The 15649-nt window shown below is 36.7% G+C and overlaps 1 protein-coding gene across 8 annotated transcripts in view; it reads left to right on the forward strand.

Moving 5' to 3' along the window:
- The window catches only part of GOLGA4 (golgin A4), a 111163-nt gene that overhangs the window by 59302 nt on the left and 36212 nt on the right, over positions 1-15649 (forward strand). For all 8 annotated transcript variants that reach the window (XR_014064601.1, XR_014064602.1, XM_081527235.1 and 5 more), the window contains 3 exons: positions 6912-7090; positions 11103-11231; positions 13875-14030. Coding sequence is in view for 6 of the 8 variants with exons in the window: in XM_081527235.1 (XP_081383361.1) it covers positions 6912-7090; positions 11103-11231; positions 13875-14030 (464 nt within the window). In the remaining 2 variants the exon portion in view is untranslated. The remainder of the gene's footprint in view (positions 1-6911; positions 7091-11102; positions 11232-13874; positions 14031-15649) is intronic.

A 15649-nucleotide genomic window follows, 5' to 3' on the forward strand; every position in this document is an offset into this window, starting at 1 on the left:
ACAGTTTTTCTAGACAAATTGTGATGCTTCTCATATGTTGGAGGACAAAGGAAATCTGAGTGTCTCTGATTTTAAAAAGAATAATACTATCATAAAATACTTAGACTGTGGGTACATGGTAACACTCCTGCTTAATGTTGTATCAGCCTGTAGTACCTATTCAATTCAGCTGTACAGTGGAACTGCTAGGCATGTTTTCTGTGCTGTAGCACTTTTGTGTTGTTAAAATTATTTATTTCAGTGGATAAAGAAAGCCAAAAAATAAATATTTTTGTTACAAGCATTTTACAACACTGTTGATAGTATTCCTTTCTAGGTGTTATTTTAAAATAGATGGTCATATAGTCAAGTAAATTTTAAATTTGGCAAATTCTGGTGATTCAGCTTAAATAGGTAATGTTATTTTTTAAGTGCTGGGTATTATTACTAATTGTCTAGAATATTATCTCTTCAGTTCAGCACCTGTACAGAATGTTAAATTCACACTAAGTGTTGGCTATTTTGTATGTGCACATATATGTATGTTTTTAACTGAAATAGGTCGAGTGGCTGGCTAATCATTAATGTAGTATATTAGAAAAAACAAATTGGGAAATAGAGAAAATGAAAGCACATTGCTGTTGTTTCAATACACTTCCATTTAGTCTTTTCATAATCCTTATTTTATATAATTGTAATCATAATTGTCCATATAATTTTGTATGCTCCTTTTTCTTTATTTAGCATTATATTAGGAGAACTTTTCCATGTTACTAATGTACTAACATATTTTAATGGCTTTGTCAGAATGCATGTACATTGTTAACCATCTCCCTGTTGATCAGCACTTAGATTATTTTCTATTTTCATTATTATGAATAATACTATAACAACTTTATAATATAGCTCATTCCATCTTTGAATTTTTTCTCAGGATAAAGTCTGACCCATAAATTTCTACTCTTTTTTGTTAGTTATTTTTAAGTTATTTAAATATAGCCATTACAAAAGAAAACCCACATCGTAGTATTAACACCTTCCCCCATTGTTTTTGCCTACAATTCTCCAAAATGAGTGAAATATTCTGCTTGGATTAGGAAAGTTTCCAGAGTGCATTAAGTTTCATAAACCCTGTTTCCTTTTCATGTACCCTGTTTTTGCTGAAGTTCTGTGTTTTATATGATTGGCTGCACTTTAAAATGTAGATTAACTCATAACATCGTTTGCTTTTTTATTGTCATGTTGTGTTTGTTCAGGAAATAAGTTGGTTTTTTTTTTTTCATTTGTATAGTATAGGCCTGATAATACCAAAGGCATTCAGTGGAACATATTTATTTGAAGAACCCTTTAAAATAGTTTCTTTTTAAATAATGTGTAAGATTTATGCATATTTATATAACAAAAATCACATGTGTATTTAAGTGTTTTGTTAGTTGCTAATAATTTGTCACAGAGTTTTCTTGGAGTCTTAAGTCTCACAAAACATCTTATTTTTGTGCATCCACACATGCCAATAAGTGAATCATGGTGCCTTTCCCAAGCCTTGTATGAACAGGACTGGGGTAAGGGCTGTTTTTTTTTCCTTATCATAGGTACTTAGTGTAAGCTTTACAAAGAAAATTCCATGTTTCTCAGGCAAAAAATTAGGAATTAAAGTAGAATATAAGAGTGCCATTTTAGGCAAATAGTACACATTTTGGCACTGAATGAACACCTGCTGAAAAATTTATTATTTTAAATGGAAGTCATTTTAATATAGGTTGTTTATGTTTATTTAATAATCATGTATTTGTAGGTGCCTGATACATTTCTGCAGTAGTAGCTGTGCATCCATATCTTTGGAAAGTCATTGTCACCCTACACTTGTTTCTGTTCCTGGCAATTGTTACTGTTACTGGAAAGCATCAGCAACTAGAGGAACACATTTATTACAGAATCATATTTTCAATTTAATTAAATTTACTTAGTTTTAGCCTAATATTTTTCAAGACCATCCTGAAGTTTTCAAAATATTTGATAGATAAATTTGCATGATTAATGTAAGGAGTATGTGAAAATTTGGATAGATCTGTAAAAACTTTAAAGGTCAAAGCATAGTTAATCGTTTAGAGTGAATTTTGTTATGTGTTTTGGGAAGTGGCTTGAAAAGTAGATTTCCATTGCAAAATGTGATTATTTATTAGATTTCTGAAGGGCCCAGCTTACAAATATTGCACTAGCTGGTTTATGCCACTGGGTGGTAGTATTATTTTATTTTCATTTATGTAAACTCTAGATCAGTGGTTTCCAAACTTTTCTGAGGCACAAGGATCTCCTTGCATTCTTGAAGATTGTTGAGGATTCCGAACAGTTTTTATTATGTGGGTTATATGGATTGGTATTTATTATATTAGAAATTAAAACTAAGAAATTTAAAAATAGTTCATTTAAAAATAAGTTAAAAACCTATTACATGTAAGTATAAATGCTTTAATGAAAACTACCTTTATTTCCCAAAATACAATTTGGTGTGAAGAAAAACCTTATTTTACATCTTTGCTTATCTTATTGTTTGACTTAATAGAAGATAACTGGATTTTCATGCCTGTTTCTACATTGAGTCTGTTGTGATGTGTTAATTTGGTTGAAATATATCAAGAACATCTGTCCTCATGCAGATAAGTATTTGGGAAAAGGAGGACCTCATAGCCCCTCAGAGGGTCTCAGAACTCTAGGATTTTGAGATCAGACTTTGAAAACTGCTGCTCTAGACTTTTTGCTTTTATTCACAAAAGAGGCTTGATGATTGGGTGGGAATTCTGATAAATAAAAACTTTTTGTTGTTTTTTTCTGTTAATTTGCATTTTATTCATTTTGTAGTACTAGTTGTGTGTTTTTTTTTTAATACCTCAGGCATTTTTAGCAGCTTTTTGCTGGAATAAAGAAATAGGCACTGGCTTACTTACTCATTCTTGATGTTATTATTCAGCTTCTTAGTTAATCTAGAGGTTGCCAGCCTTTCCACTTTTCTGCCTCTTTCCTTATTCCCTGCAGTGGGAGTAGAGTGAGTCTTGTTATTTTTGTCATAAAGTGTCTTCCAGGACAGTGCTACAAAATAGTAATGCTGCCTAGAATCTTAGAATTCTGGCATTTGTTGTTATTAACATGATTGGTTAGGACTTTGAGGATGGTGCGGGGAAGGATGCTGAAGTGACAAAAGCAAATGCCACAATTGTCCTAGCTTAGCCTGAGGCTTAGTTCTTTTAGACACTGCACCCTCCCCTCCCTTATAACTTCAGCTGTCTTTGTGAAATACTTTCTTGATATCACCCAGTGCCTAGCATATGCTTGACAGATGGCAAACATCTAATAAATATATGATGAATGAATGGTTGGATTACTGAGCTCCTGTAACTCTTATAGTGAGCATTTGTCCATTTTTATACCTCCCATGGATGTAAGAGAACCTTGTCTAAGGGTAAAGTAAGGAGCTGGCAGTAAAAGGTCTGCCCTGTGTTTTTAACTGATAGAGGACTATTCCTAAGGTATATTACATTTTGCCTAGAAGTGTTTTCACAGGTTTTTGTTTGAAAACAAAAATTGCCTGAGATACATTGAATTTTGCTTTGGAAGAACACCATGTGTTCTTGCAACATTTGGCGGCAGTTGGTGCTTAGCCTTCCCATTGGTGTGTGCTGTGGCCATGGTTTCCCCGTGCATTCCTGCATGTTGGCAGAAGACTCGTCAGCGGGGGCTGATGCACGCTTTCTTTCTCCCCACTCACTTATGTTGTTGGGAATTGGAAGATAAATTATGTAGGCCTTCAGAACATACCTCTTTAGTACTCAATGGTAAAATCCTAGTGTAGATTCCTTTTGGAAAGAGGGGGGGAGTTCGCATGTAGAATATTACAGGCCATGGACTCCACTTACTGTATCTTGTGGTCGCAGGATCAGAAGGTGAGATGTTTCTGATTAGTAAGTAGGCTCTCAGCATATACTCCTGCAGCAGTGAAATGGGACTCATTTTGGAGGCAGACTTCCTGTAAGGGAGTGGCTTCATTTGTGGTGCAGTGTAGAATGTGTTTGAAATAAGTTTTCTGTACATGGATATAGAAACGTGTTTTACTGCCTCTTTAAAATTTTGTTTTGGGGGGACTTAACATTTTCATAAAGAACGATGGAGATGGAAAGCAGTGAGTTTTTGTATGTCTGTCAGAGGTATAACATGGTGAATTTTGTTGAGAGTTAGAAGCCATCAGTAACTGATTGGTTCAAAAATTCTAGTTCAGTAAGGTGTGTTACTGCTCAGCTGAGCCTGATCAATGCCAGCATTCTTAGTTTTAAAAAATAATGCAAGGTAAGGATTGTTCCTTAAATCCTGTATAGTTAAGTTGATTTATCATCCAAAGGAAAAGTTGGAGGACTCAGTTCTTACATTTAAATGAAGATGTTGAATTAAAAGTCTCAAAGATGTCCTTTTAGGTATAAAATTACATGGTTCTTTGACAAGGTGGCAGAGCGTGGGAAGAAAGGATTAAATTTAGATGAGAACTTTGGGACCAGATCTGTCCTACGTTAATGATTATATGATGGATAATCAAGTGACTTAGCTGTTTTGGAGTATTAAACACTAAAATACAATACCATTGGTATTGTACAATACTAATACAATATGGTACCAATACAGTACCATAGAATGTACTAAAATTTACTGAGTATGGTTAGGAAGATTAACTTTTGGAAAACTATATCCAAAAGGAACTTTGTGGCATTGATTTTTGTTGTTGTTGATTAAGAAAGTGAGAGCCCTGTATCTATTTAATACTGTATTGGATTCTGGAATTAAAAAAAAAGAAGTTTCACTTAGTATTGACTATATACAGTTTTGTTTTATTTTGCTTAATTGACAAAAGCTTTTCATTTAAAACTCGGTCTTGCTGGAAGAATATTATAACTATCTTCAGGTTCTCTAGAGCCTGATTTAAGATATTTCTGTGAAGTGCTTAGAAATGTTAAGATACAATCTTATATGCTGAATATTAGCTGTAATGAAAAGATGGTGATGATATCCAAACATTAAAAAATACCATCATTCCTTTTTACATGTTTTTCTTTCCCAGATGTAGGCCTTCAGCTCAAACTTAGGCAGCACGCACCCTGTTACAAGATTTCTTTCCTGTAATTGATCGCTTTACTTGACTGATTTTTAAGAAACAAGGAAACTAATTTCTTATTACTAGCAACAGATGTTTATTTATGCTTGACACCAGAATTTATAGTAAAAGAATATCTAAAACAAAGATAGCATATTCCTTTAAATATTTTATTTACCAGCATATTTATGTCTAAGGATTATCATCATCTTGGTGTTTGCAGGCAAATATCACTGAAGTTGAAGTAGGCGTCTTTAAAAATAACTAAACCTAATTAACGTGCCTTTAAAATTTAGACCTTATTTGAGCTATGGTTTTATACTTTGGGCATATAAAATGAATAAGTTGGATAGGTTTTTTTTTTTTTAATATCAAATGCATGATTGCCAGAGAAGTTTTTTTTTTAAAGGTAGTAAGCAAAGTAAGTTGTGTTTCCCAATTGTTAGCAGAATTCCACCTTTCTATTGCCTTTTCCTATACCTACTATACTTCACCATTAAGAAAATGCTTTAGAATACATGTTTGTTTTTAGGTATGCAGTTTCTTTGCGAAAACCACCATCTGTTAAGTGAAATTGTAGTTAATGAAGGGGCTTTTTTTAATGTGATAGCATCGGTTGAAGTTCCACATTTCTTATACCACTGGAAGTGAAAATGCTGCACGTGTCAATGAATTGTCACCCTGAATATTTATTTCTTAAAAGGATTAAAACCCATCTTGAAAATTGATGTTTTGTTTATAGTTCTTCTCTTTGGTAAAGGGAAGTCTTCTATTCTTTGAGGACTAAAGAAAATAGTCGAGGATGATAATAGCACTAGGACTTTCACAGGATATTATTCTGTCAGTAGAGAGAGAAAAAGGGGGAGAGAGAGAAAGTGTGTGTTTACACACATATACAGTGCACACATGATACACACACATGCATGTAAAAACAAATATATATAAACACACATACTCATGTATTTTTGGTGTCTAGTTACCCAGCTCTTGTACCCATGCTATCAGATTCTGTTTGATGCTGGGTGAGCTGTCCTTAGAGATCTTACTATTGTAGCCTAGGTGACTGTTTTTGTAGAGCCTGTATTCTTACTTGTTTCACCCTGAAACTCCCTGCTAGTAGTGCCTTTTTGTACCCTTTTGATTCAGGAAAAGATTTCTTACTAGTTAGCTACATTAATTTGAAACTTACGTAAATAGTAGGTTTCATATCAAAATACATTGCTTAAATATGTGATTCAGCCAGTAAATGTTGAGGGAAAAAACCCTGCTTTTATTATATGGTTAAGAGGTTTTTTTTTCTTTTTAAAAATACGATTAGTCAAAGAATAATTTTTTCATTCTTAAAAATGTCCCAGTGAGTATACAATAGTGTTATCTAGTTATTGATAATAGACAAGAACTTGCATAGCGGACAAAGAAGCAATTGCAATTAAATACTACAGAAGTAGGTACAAGTATTCATTTCTATGAATTTGCTATCCATAATGACACTTGTGGGGGGAGTGGGGCAAATCTTTAGTCATTTAATATTTTTCCCAACTTTGAGCCTAAGTTCATACAGTGTAAGCCATTTTAATATCTGAATCCAGAACTCAATTACAAATTGCTTTCAGTGACTGGACATTTCGTGTGGCTTTGTTGAACTACTACTCAAATACCTCTTGGCTGTAAACAATGATGAGTTTTTTTTAACATGTCCTGCTACTGCTGCTCTTAGTTCCCATCAACTGAATGCAAAACACTTTAGCTCAATGATAGTATTTCTTGAGATACTTGTTTTCTGCTGTTTTCATTATAGCTTTTGAGGAACTTGAGAAAGCCCTGAGTACAGCCCAAAAAACAGAAGAAGCACGGAGAAAAATGAAAGCAGAAATGGATGAGCAAATAAAAGCCCTTGAAAAAGCAAGTGAGGAGGAACGTATCAGTCTTCAACAGGAATTAATTCGCGTGAAGCAGGAGGTTGTTGATGTCACAAAAGTAAGAATAATTCTAGATTGCAGTGGGTTACAGCAGTTTTGAAACTTAAGTCTTGTACTTTTCCTACACTCTCTGACAGTAAAGAAGAGTTAATTTATATTTTAGACCGTGTCCATTTCATGATGTTCAGGGTAAGGAAAAAAGCACTCTGATAAAGAAATGAATGTGTATCTTTTTGAGTATACTTCCCAGAGATAATCTCTGCATATAATTGCTCTTTTTTGTTTTCTAACCCTCTCTTTAATTTTTTTTAAAATAAAAGATGGCATGTTATTTTTAATGTTCTGTATTTTGCTTTTCCAAATTAATAATCTGTCTTGGTGATTTATTGAGTTAATAGTGATGCCTCTTTTGTTTTAAACATGGGTCAGGATTTCATTTTATGAATAGCTCATAATTTTATCAGTCTTCTGCTGATGGATAGATATTTAGATTTTCAGTTTTTATTGTTGGAAATTGTGAATATCCTTATTGTAGTCACTAACATCTATTTCTTTAGAATAGATTCCTAGAAGTGGAATAATACTCAGGCAAAAATTATGTGTATTTTTAATTATTGCCTAGTTGCTACAACTTGATGGAGGACCATTTATACTCAAGTATTAGAATATGTTCCCGCCCTGACAAAGATTATGTTACCTGACTTTTTAAAAATCTTTATGAGCTAAGTTAAAAGTGACATTGTTGTAGTTTTAATATACATATCTCTTACCAATATGACAAAAATGTTTTTGTATGTTTACATGGAATTTATAGTTTTCCGTTTTGAGTTGCCTGATCAAATCCTGTGGAAGTGAGAAATAGATTTAAGGGACTAGATCTGATAGACAGAGTGCCTGTTGAACTAAGGATGGAGGTTCATGACATTGTACAGGAGCCAGGAATCAAGATCATCCCCAAGAAAAAGAAATGCAAAAAAGCAAAATGGCTGACTGAGGAGGCCTTACAAATAGCTGTGAAAAGAAGAGAAGCAAAAAGCAAAGGAGAAAAGGAAAGATATACCCATTTGACTGCAGAGTTCCAAAGAATATCAAGGAGAGATAAGAAAGCCTTCCTCAGTGATCAATGCAAAGAAATAGAGGAAAGCAACAGAATGGGAAACACTAGAGATCTCTTCAAGAAAATTAGAGATACCAAGGGAACATTTCATGCAAAGATGGGCTCAATAAAGGACAGAACTGGTATGGACCTAACAGAAGCAGAAGATACTAAGAAGAGGTGGCAAGAATACACAGAAGAACTGTACAAAAAAAGTCTTCACGACACAGATAATCACGATGGTGTGATCACTCACACTCACCTAGAGCCAGATCCTGGAATCTGAAGTCAAGTGGGCCTTAGAAAGCATCACTACGAACAAAGCTAGTGATGGAATTCCAGTTGAGCTATTTCAAATCCTAAAAGAAGATGCTGTGAAAGTGCTGCATTCAATATGTCAACAAATTTGGAAAACTCAGCAGTGGCCACAGGACTGGAAAAGGTCAGTTTTCATTCCAATCCCAAAGAAAGGCAATGGCAAAGAATGCTCAAACTACTGCACAATTGCACTCATCTCACATGCTAGCAAAGTAATGCTCAAAATTCTCCAGCCCAGGCTTTAGCGATACGTGAACCGTGAACTTCCAGATGTTCAAGCTGGTTTTAGAAAAGGCAGAGGAACCAGGATCAAATTGCCAACATCCGCTGGATCATCGAAAAAGCAAGAGAGTTTCAGAAAAACATCTATTTCTGCTTTCTTGACTATGCCAAAGCCTTTGACTGTGTGGATCACAACAAACTGTGGAAAATTCTTCAAGAGATGAGAATACCAGACCATCTGACCTGCCTCTTGAGAAACCTGTAGGCAAGTCAGGAAGCAACAGTTATAGAACTGGACATGGAACAACAGACTCCAAATAGGAAAAGGAGTATGTCAAGACTGTATATTGTCACCCTGCTTATTTGACTTATATGCAGAGTACATCGTGAGAAATGCTGGGCTGGAAGAAACATATGCTGGAATCAAGATTGCTGGGAGACATATCAATAACCTCAGATATGCAGATGACACCACCCTTATGGCAGAAAGTGAAGAAGAAGTAAAGAGCCTCTTCATGAAAGTGAAAGAGGAGAGTGAAAAAGTTGGCTTAAAGCTCAACATTCAGAAAACTAAGATCATGGTATCTGGTCCCATCACTTCATGGCAGATAGATGGGGAAACAGTGGAAACAGTGGCTGACTTAATTTTTTGTGGCTGCAAGATCACTGCTGATGGTGATTGCAGCCATGAGATTAAAAGAGATTTACTCCTTGGAAGGAAAGTTATGACCAACCTAGACAACATATTAAAAAGCAGAGACATTACTTTGTCAACAAAGGTCCATCTAGTCAAGGCTGTAGTTTTTCCAGTGGTCATGTATGGATGTGAGAGTTGGACTATAAAGAAAGCCGAGAACTGAAGAAGTGATGCTTTTGAACTGTGGTGTTGGAGAAGACTCTTGAGAGTCCCTTGGACTGCAAGGAGATCCAGCCAGTCCATCCTAAAGGAGATCAGTCCTGGGTGTTCATTGGAAGGACTGATGTTGAAGCTGAAACTCCAATACTTTGGCCACCTGATGCGAGTAGCTGACTCATTTGACAAGACCCTGATGCTGGGAAAGATTGAGGTCAGGAGGAGAAGGGGACAACAGAGGATGAGATGGTTGGATGGCTTCACGGACTCAATGGACATGGGTTTGGGCGGACTCTGGCAGTTCACGATGGACATGGAGGCCCGGCGTGCTGCAGTTCATGGAATCTCAAAGAGTTGGACATGATTGAGCAACTGAACTGAACTAAACTGATCAAATCCTGATTCCTTTGCCTTTTGGACTGTTGGACTTTTTCTTACTGATTTCTTACTGAAGCTTTTTATTTATAGTAAGAATTAGCCCTTGGAGTTGGGTATTTTTATCCAAATAGTTTTCAAGTTGTTGTCTTTATCATTTTCTTTTTTTTTTGGGGGGGGCAATATACGGAAAAGTTTTCTTTTCCTTAAATGTTAGCAGATTTTTGTTCTGCTTTAAGACATTCTCAATTGAGAAAAAAAACCTGTTTTCTCATGTGACACTTTTATGCTTTCATTTTTTATGTTTAAATATTTGATCCAACTGAAATTTATTTAGTGTGAGGAGTGAGGCAGGGACCCAACCTAAATTTTTTCCAGATGACTACCTAGTAGTCTTCATATCATTTCTTTCGTAACCTGTGTTTTCCCTTCTGACATGCCATACTACTTTTATTACATACTAAATTATTGTAGTGGTGTGTAGGGGTCTTCTGGATTCTCTGTGCTGTTCCACTGCTTTGTCTAACCATGTGCTGGTGTTACACTAATACTCATTTTACAGTATGTTCTAGTTTTATATTGTCTACTGTTTCATAGCCCCTCCTCATTACTCTTATGTTCAGAAGAGATTGGCTATTATTCCATGTTTATTTTGTCCACTGGGTCTTTACTCATTCGCTTGGTAGTTTTATTTGATTTTATTAAATTTTCGAATTTATTTAGGGTGGTTTGACATTCTTATAAGATTGAGTCTTCCTATTCAAGAAAGAAGAAGACCAATACTTAAACTTTTTAGTAAGTAGTAGTACATATCTGGAAAGGTAGGCATAATTAGATGGGTGCAGCCAGGCCACCTTGCCCATGGTGGAGTGCCCTCTCTGAGCACATCCTTATTCCCCTTGCCTCGCTTCCCCATCTTGTTTGGTGGGAACATCTTTGTAAGATGTGGAATTCGAGCTTCAGCCCCATAGGGTTGACTATTGAAGCTGCAGCTCTTCATATCCTAAATGAGGAGCAACACTTTACTGATTTTTCTTTAAACTCTCAAGAATTTGGTGACTTTTGATTTATGTGGGAAATATGTTCTGATTTTTCCTCTTAGGAATCTGTTAGCTTGATGACTGAACTATAATAAAGTATTATTTTGTTGTAGAGTGACATGTTTTATCTGGATGTTTCACTTTTAACTGTTTGGCTGCTTTTCAGAAATCCTCAGAACAAATTGCTAAATTACAGAAGCTTCATGAAGAGGAGCTGGCTAGCAAAGAGCAGGAACTGATGAAGAAGCTTCAGACCCAAGAAACGGAATTTCAGGAGCAAATGAGAATAGCTCTTGTAAGTACCTACAGTATTTTGTTTACCCCTCATTATAAAGTTGTCATGCCTTCACCCCTGCCTTCTAGGTTGAGGTCACAGTACTCTCAACCTTGACCTTTGAAGATGCAGAGAGACTGGCTGTAGGCAGAAATGAGGCTGTCAGAATTTGTTAATTTAGTATTGTCTGAAAATTAAATTTGCTCATCTAACGAGCTTTCATTAATCAGTTTGTTTGTGGATCATTCCTCTCACGCTGGCTGTAGGCTATGATTAGGGGGAAATAAAGGGAAGGGTAGGTTAACTGAAGCAATTGGCCAGCAACTGCGTAATTTAGCAAGAATGTCTTGATAGATATCAGATACCAGACTGAATGTATCAGAGCTTAAGGCTCAGAAAGTTTGCTTGAATGCATTTTAAAGAGGACAGAATGAAAATGACCAAGTTCACAGATGGCACAGTGGTAAAGAATCAGCCTGCCAATGCAGAGGACACAGGAGATTTGGGTTCGATCCCTGGGTTGGGAAGATTCCTTGGAGGAACAAGTATTCTTGCCTGGAAAATCCTGTGGACAGAAGAGCCTGGTGGGCTGCAGTCCATGGGGTCACAAAGAGTCGGACATGACTGAGCACATATGTCGTTTTCCTTTTAAGTAGAATGATATCAGTAATTTTCAATCTATATGATGTTAAAAAAAATAAAAGTAAAATAAGAAAAAACTGGCTGAACTAACTAAAACAATAACCAAAAAAGCAAAGATAAGAAAGATTTGTTGGAATGGTATAATTTGAAAGTTTAAAACAAAAAATATTTTACTTAAATTGTGAAAAGCCTATTTAGATAAGTTACCTTAAGAAGTATTAATGCCAAAAATGTAGATTTTTGTTTTTACATGAAGTTATTATCCATAAGATAATAAGTATAATTAAAAAACACTTTTAGTAGTGAAAAGGTGAGCAATCGTTTTTATAATTTTCATCTCCTTTCTTGTACACATTTTTGTTTTCACCCTAGTTTGGACCTGGGGCTGTGAGGCTTTCCAGAAGCTGTGATCCTTGAGCTGAGTCAGGGAGTTCTGTAATCTCTGTGGGGCCAACGGACACATGGATTTACAGTACTGTTGGCTGAGGTTAGGGGTTTAGTTCATGGTTGTGAAATATACATCTGTATGGGCACATATTTGTATTCTTTGTTGGTCCAAAAAGGATTTGAAGTTGTTTACAAGAGTACTTAAAAATTACAACAGGACAGCATAAATTTAAAATGGTAGCATGGAAATTAAAGGAACAAAGCGAGACAGCAGGGACATAAATGAAGCCGGGGATGGTGCTAAAAATGCCTGTCATAAGACCTGCTCTGGGTTTTCACGCTGGAGTAATTGGGGCACTGTAATTGGAGAAGGAAATGGAGAAGGAAATGGCAACCCACTCCAGTATTCTTGTCTGGAGAATCCCATGGACCAAGCAGCCTGGTGGGCTACAATCCAGGGGGTTGCAGGAGTCGGACATGACTGAGCAACTAACACACAATTGGGGCACTGGACTCTGAACATTGACCTTTTTAATGCTGTTTTCAGACATACTCCGACTAGTGAGCGCAGGACGCAAAAAACACATGAAGCACACGTACCTGCACATGTGCTCATCCCCTTCCACTCCTCTTCCTCCTTAGGTTCTCAGAGAAGTTAGTGTGGCATTGAGAGTCAAAATTCTGCAGACTATTAGCATTTCCTCTTTTATATTTATGGGCATAGATGGCAATGCATTTAAATTATAGTTTACGTTAAACAGTTTAGTATGTTTAAAATGATGTGTCAAAATTGATGTTATAGAAACTAATTTTTAAAAAATCAGTCTGCTTACAGTATGGTACAAAATCTTCGCTTAAAGCAGTATACTTCACCAGAATGAAGTGGGCCAGATCTTCTTAAGAGCTGTATAGGCTTTTAGAGTTCCTTGATCTAATCCATGTATTCACATGTTATCTTCTCATTTTGGTTAGCTTTTCCATGTGGGGTTCCCTATCATAGTAAGGTATTTCTCACAAATTATTTAAATTTACAGCCTAACTTTATATAAATCATACAAGTCTATGGCCTAGAGTTGAAATATCGAACTCTAGAGAAGTGGTAGTGACAATTATGTGACCCTGCACATTCAGTGATATTTTGCAAAGCATTTTCAGTAGTGAATACATAGTAGACACATTTCCCAGGTTGTGCTAGTGGTAAACAATCCACGTGCCAGTGCTGAAGACGTAAGAGACACAGGTTTGATCCCCTGGAAAAGGGCATGACAACCCACTCCAGTATTCTTGTCTGGAGAGTCCCATGGACAGAGGACCCTGGCGGGCTACAGTCCATGGGGTTGCAGAGAGTTGGACATGACTGAAGTGACTTATTTAGCATGCACACACAAAGTAGTGTTACTGGAAACTAAATCTTTCATATTAGTTTTAATTGTGGCAAAGACTGGCTAGACCATACTGGAAAAGCCACTATGCCCTGTTTCTGCAGACCAGAGTGTGAGAAGAGAGAGGTTACGATGCTGCCTACCTCACAGGGCTGGTGTGCAGATCAAATGAAATGAATGATTTCTGTGGCAGTGCTTTGAGAATGCTGAAGATCTACATGGATCTAAGGTGGTATGATTGTTTTTGGCGCAGGAAAAAAGTCAGTCAGAATATTTGAAGATCACTCAAGAAAAAGATCAGCAAGAATCGTTGGCCTTGGAAGAGTTAGAGTTGCAGAAGAAAGCAATCCTCACAGAGAGTGAAAATAAACTTCGGGACCTTCAACAAGAAGCAGAGACATATAGAACTGTAAGTTTAAACACTGTTCAGGGCCCCGGGCTGTGGGATTACTTGTATTAATACATGAAAACTCTTATTATCTCTACAGTCGATATAAAGTTGTAGAGAAGACTTTGTTTTAGATATACATATTCGTGCACTCCTGGAAATGGCAACCCACTCCAGTATTCTTGCTGGGGAATCGCATGGACAGAGGAGCCTGGTGGGCTAGAGTCCATGGGGTCGCAAAGAGTTAGGACACAACTGAGCACGCACACATACGTACACTCCATTTTTATTTATTTATTTATTTTTTTATTAATCAGATTAATCATTTTTAATTGGCTACTAGTCACATGATTTACAGAAGAATTAGCCTAATTTAAGATGCAAAATTTGCACTTCAGTTTCTTTTTTCTTTTTTTTTTTAAGATATGGGATCTTAGTTCCCCCACCAGGGATTGAACTGGTGTCCCCTGCAGTGGAAACACTGAAAGTTCAGAGTCTTAACTACTGGACCACAAGGGAACACCCTTGCTTTAGTTTCTAATCAGTTAATTGACTGATTAGATCAATCAGAACTGCAGGGCTCTTTTTTTTTTTTTTTTTTTTTTATAAATTTATTTATTTTAGTTGGGGGCTAATTACTTTACAATATTGTAATAGCTTTTGCCACACATCGACATGAATCAGCCACGGGTTCACACGTGCTCCCCCTCCTGGACCCCCCACCCACCTCCCTCCCCATCCCATCCCTCTGGATCATCCCATTGCCCCGGCCCTGAGCCCTTGTCACATGCATCGAACATGGAATGGTGTTCTGTTCCACATATGATAATATACATGTTTCAATGCTATTCTCCCAGAACGTCCCACCCTCACCTTCTCCCTCAGAGTCCATAAAATTGTTCCATGCATCTGTGTCTCTTATTCTGTCTCGCATATAGGGCTATCGTCACCATCTTTCAAATTCCATATATATGCATTAGTATACTGTATTGTTGTTTTTCTTTCTGGCTTACTTCACTCTGTATAATGGGCTCCAGTTTCATCCATCTCAGTAGAACCGATTCAAATGTATTTTTTTTAATGGCTGAGTAATATTCCATTGTGTATATGTACCACAGCTTCCTTATCCATTCGTCTGCTGATGGACATCTAGGTTGCTTCCATGTCCTGGCTACCGTAAACAGTGCTGCGATGAACATTGGGGTACACGCGTCTCTTTCAATTCTGGTTTCCCCGGTGTATATGCCCAGCAGTGGGATTGCTGGGTCACATGGCAGTTCTATTCCCAGTTTTTAAGGAATCTCCACACTGTTCTCCATAGTGGCTGTACTAGTTTGCATTCCCACCAGCATACACTCCATTTTTAGATAGTCAGAGCTATTTGTGGGAGTGGTTTTGACGTCTGCCTCATGGTGCTCCTGACTCTCTGCCTTTGGTGACTGTATTTGTCGGGAACTCACTCCAATTCTTTACCCTCAGTAAGCAGTGCAGCATCCTTGCTCCACTGCTTACCCACCTTTCATCCTTAAGAAGAGGCCTCCTTGTGTAGGCAGCACTTGCCCTGACACTTTCTTACCTCTTCACCTTCATCTCATGCCATGTCTGGACATAATTCATCTTCTGTTTGTATCAGTTTAGTT

Source organism: Giraffa tippelskirchi, chromosome 9 (assembly GCF_054371585.1).
Source record: "Giraffa tippelskirchi isolate mGirTip1 chromosome 9, T2T-mGirTip1v1.2.pri, whole genome shotgun sequence".
In the NCBI taxonomy this organism is placed as follows: Eukaryota; Metazoa; Chordata; class Mammalia; order Artiodactyla; family Giraffidae; genus Giraffa; species Giraffa tippelskirchi.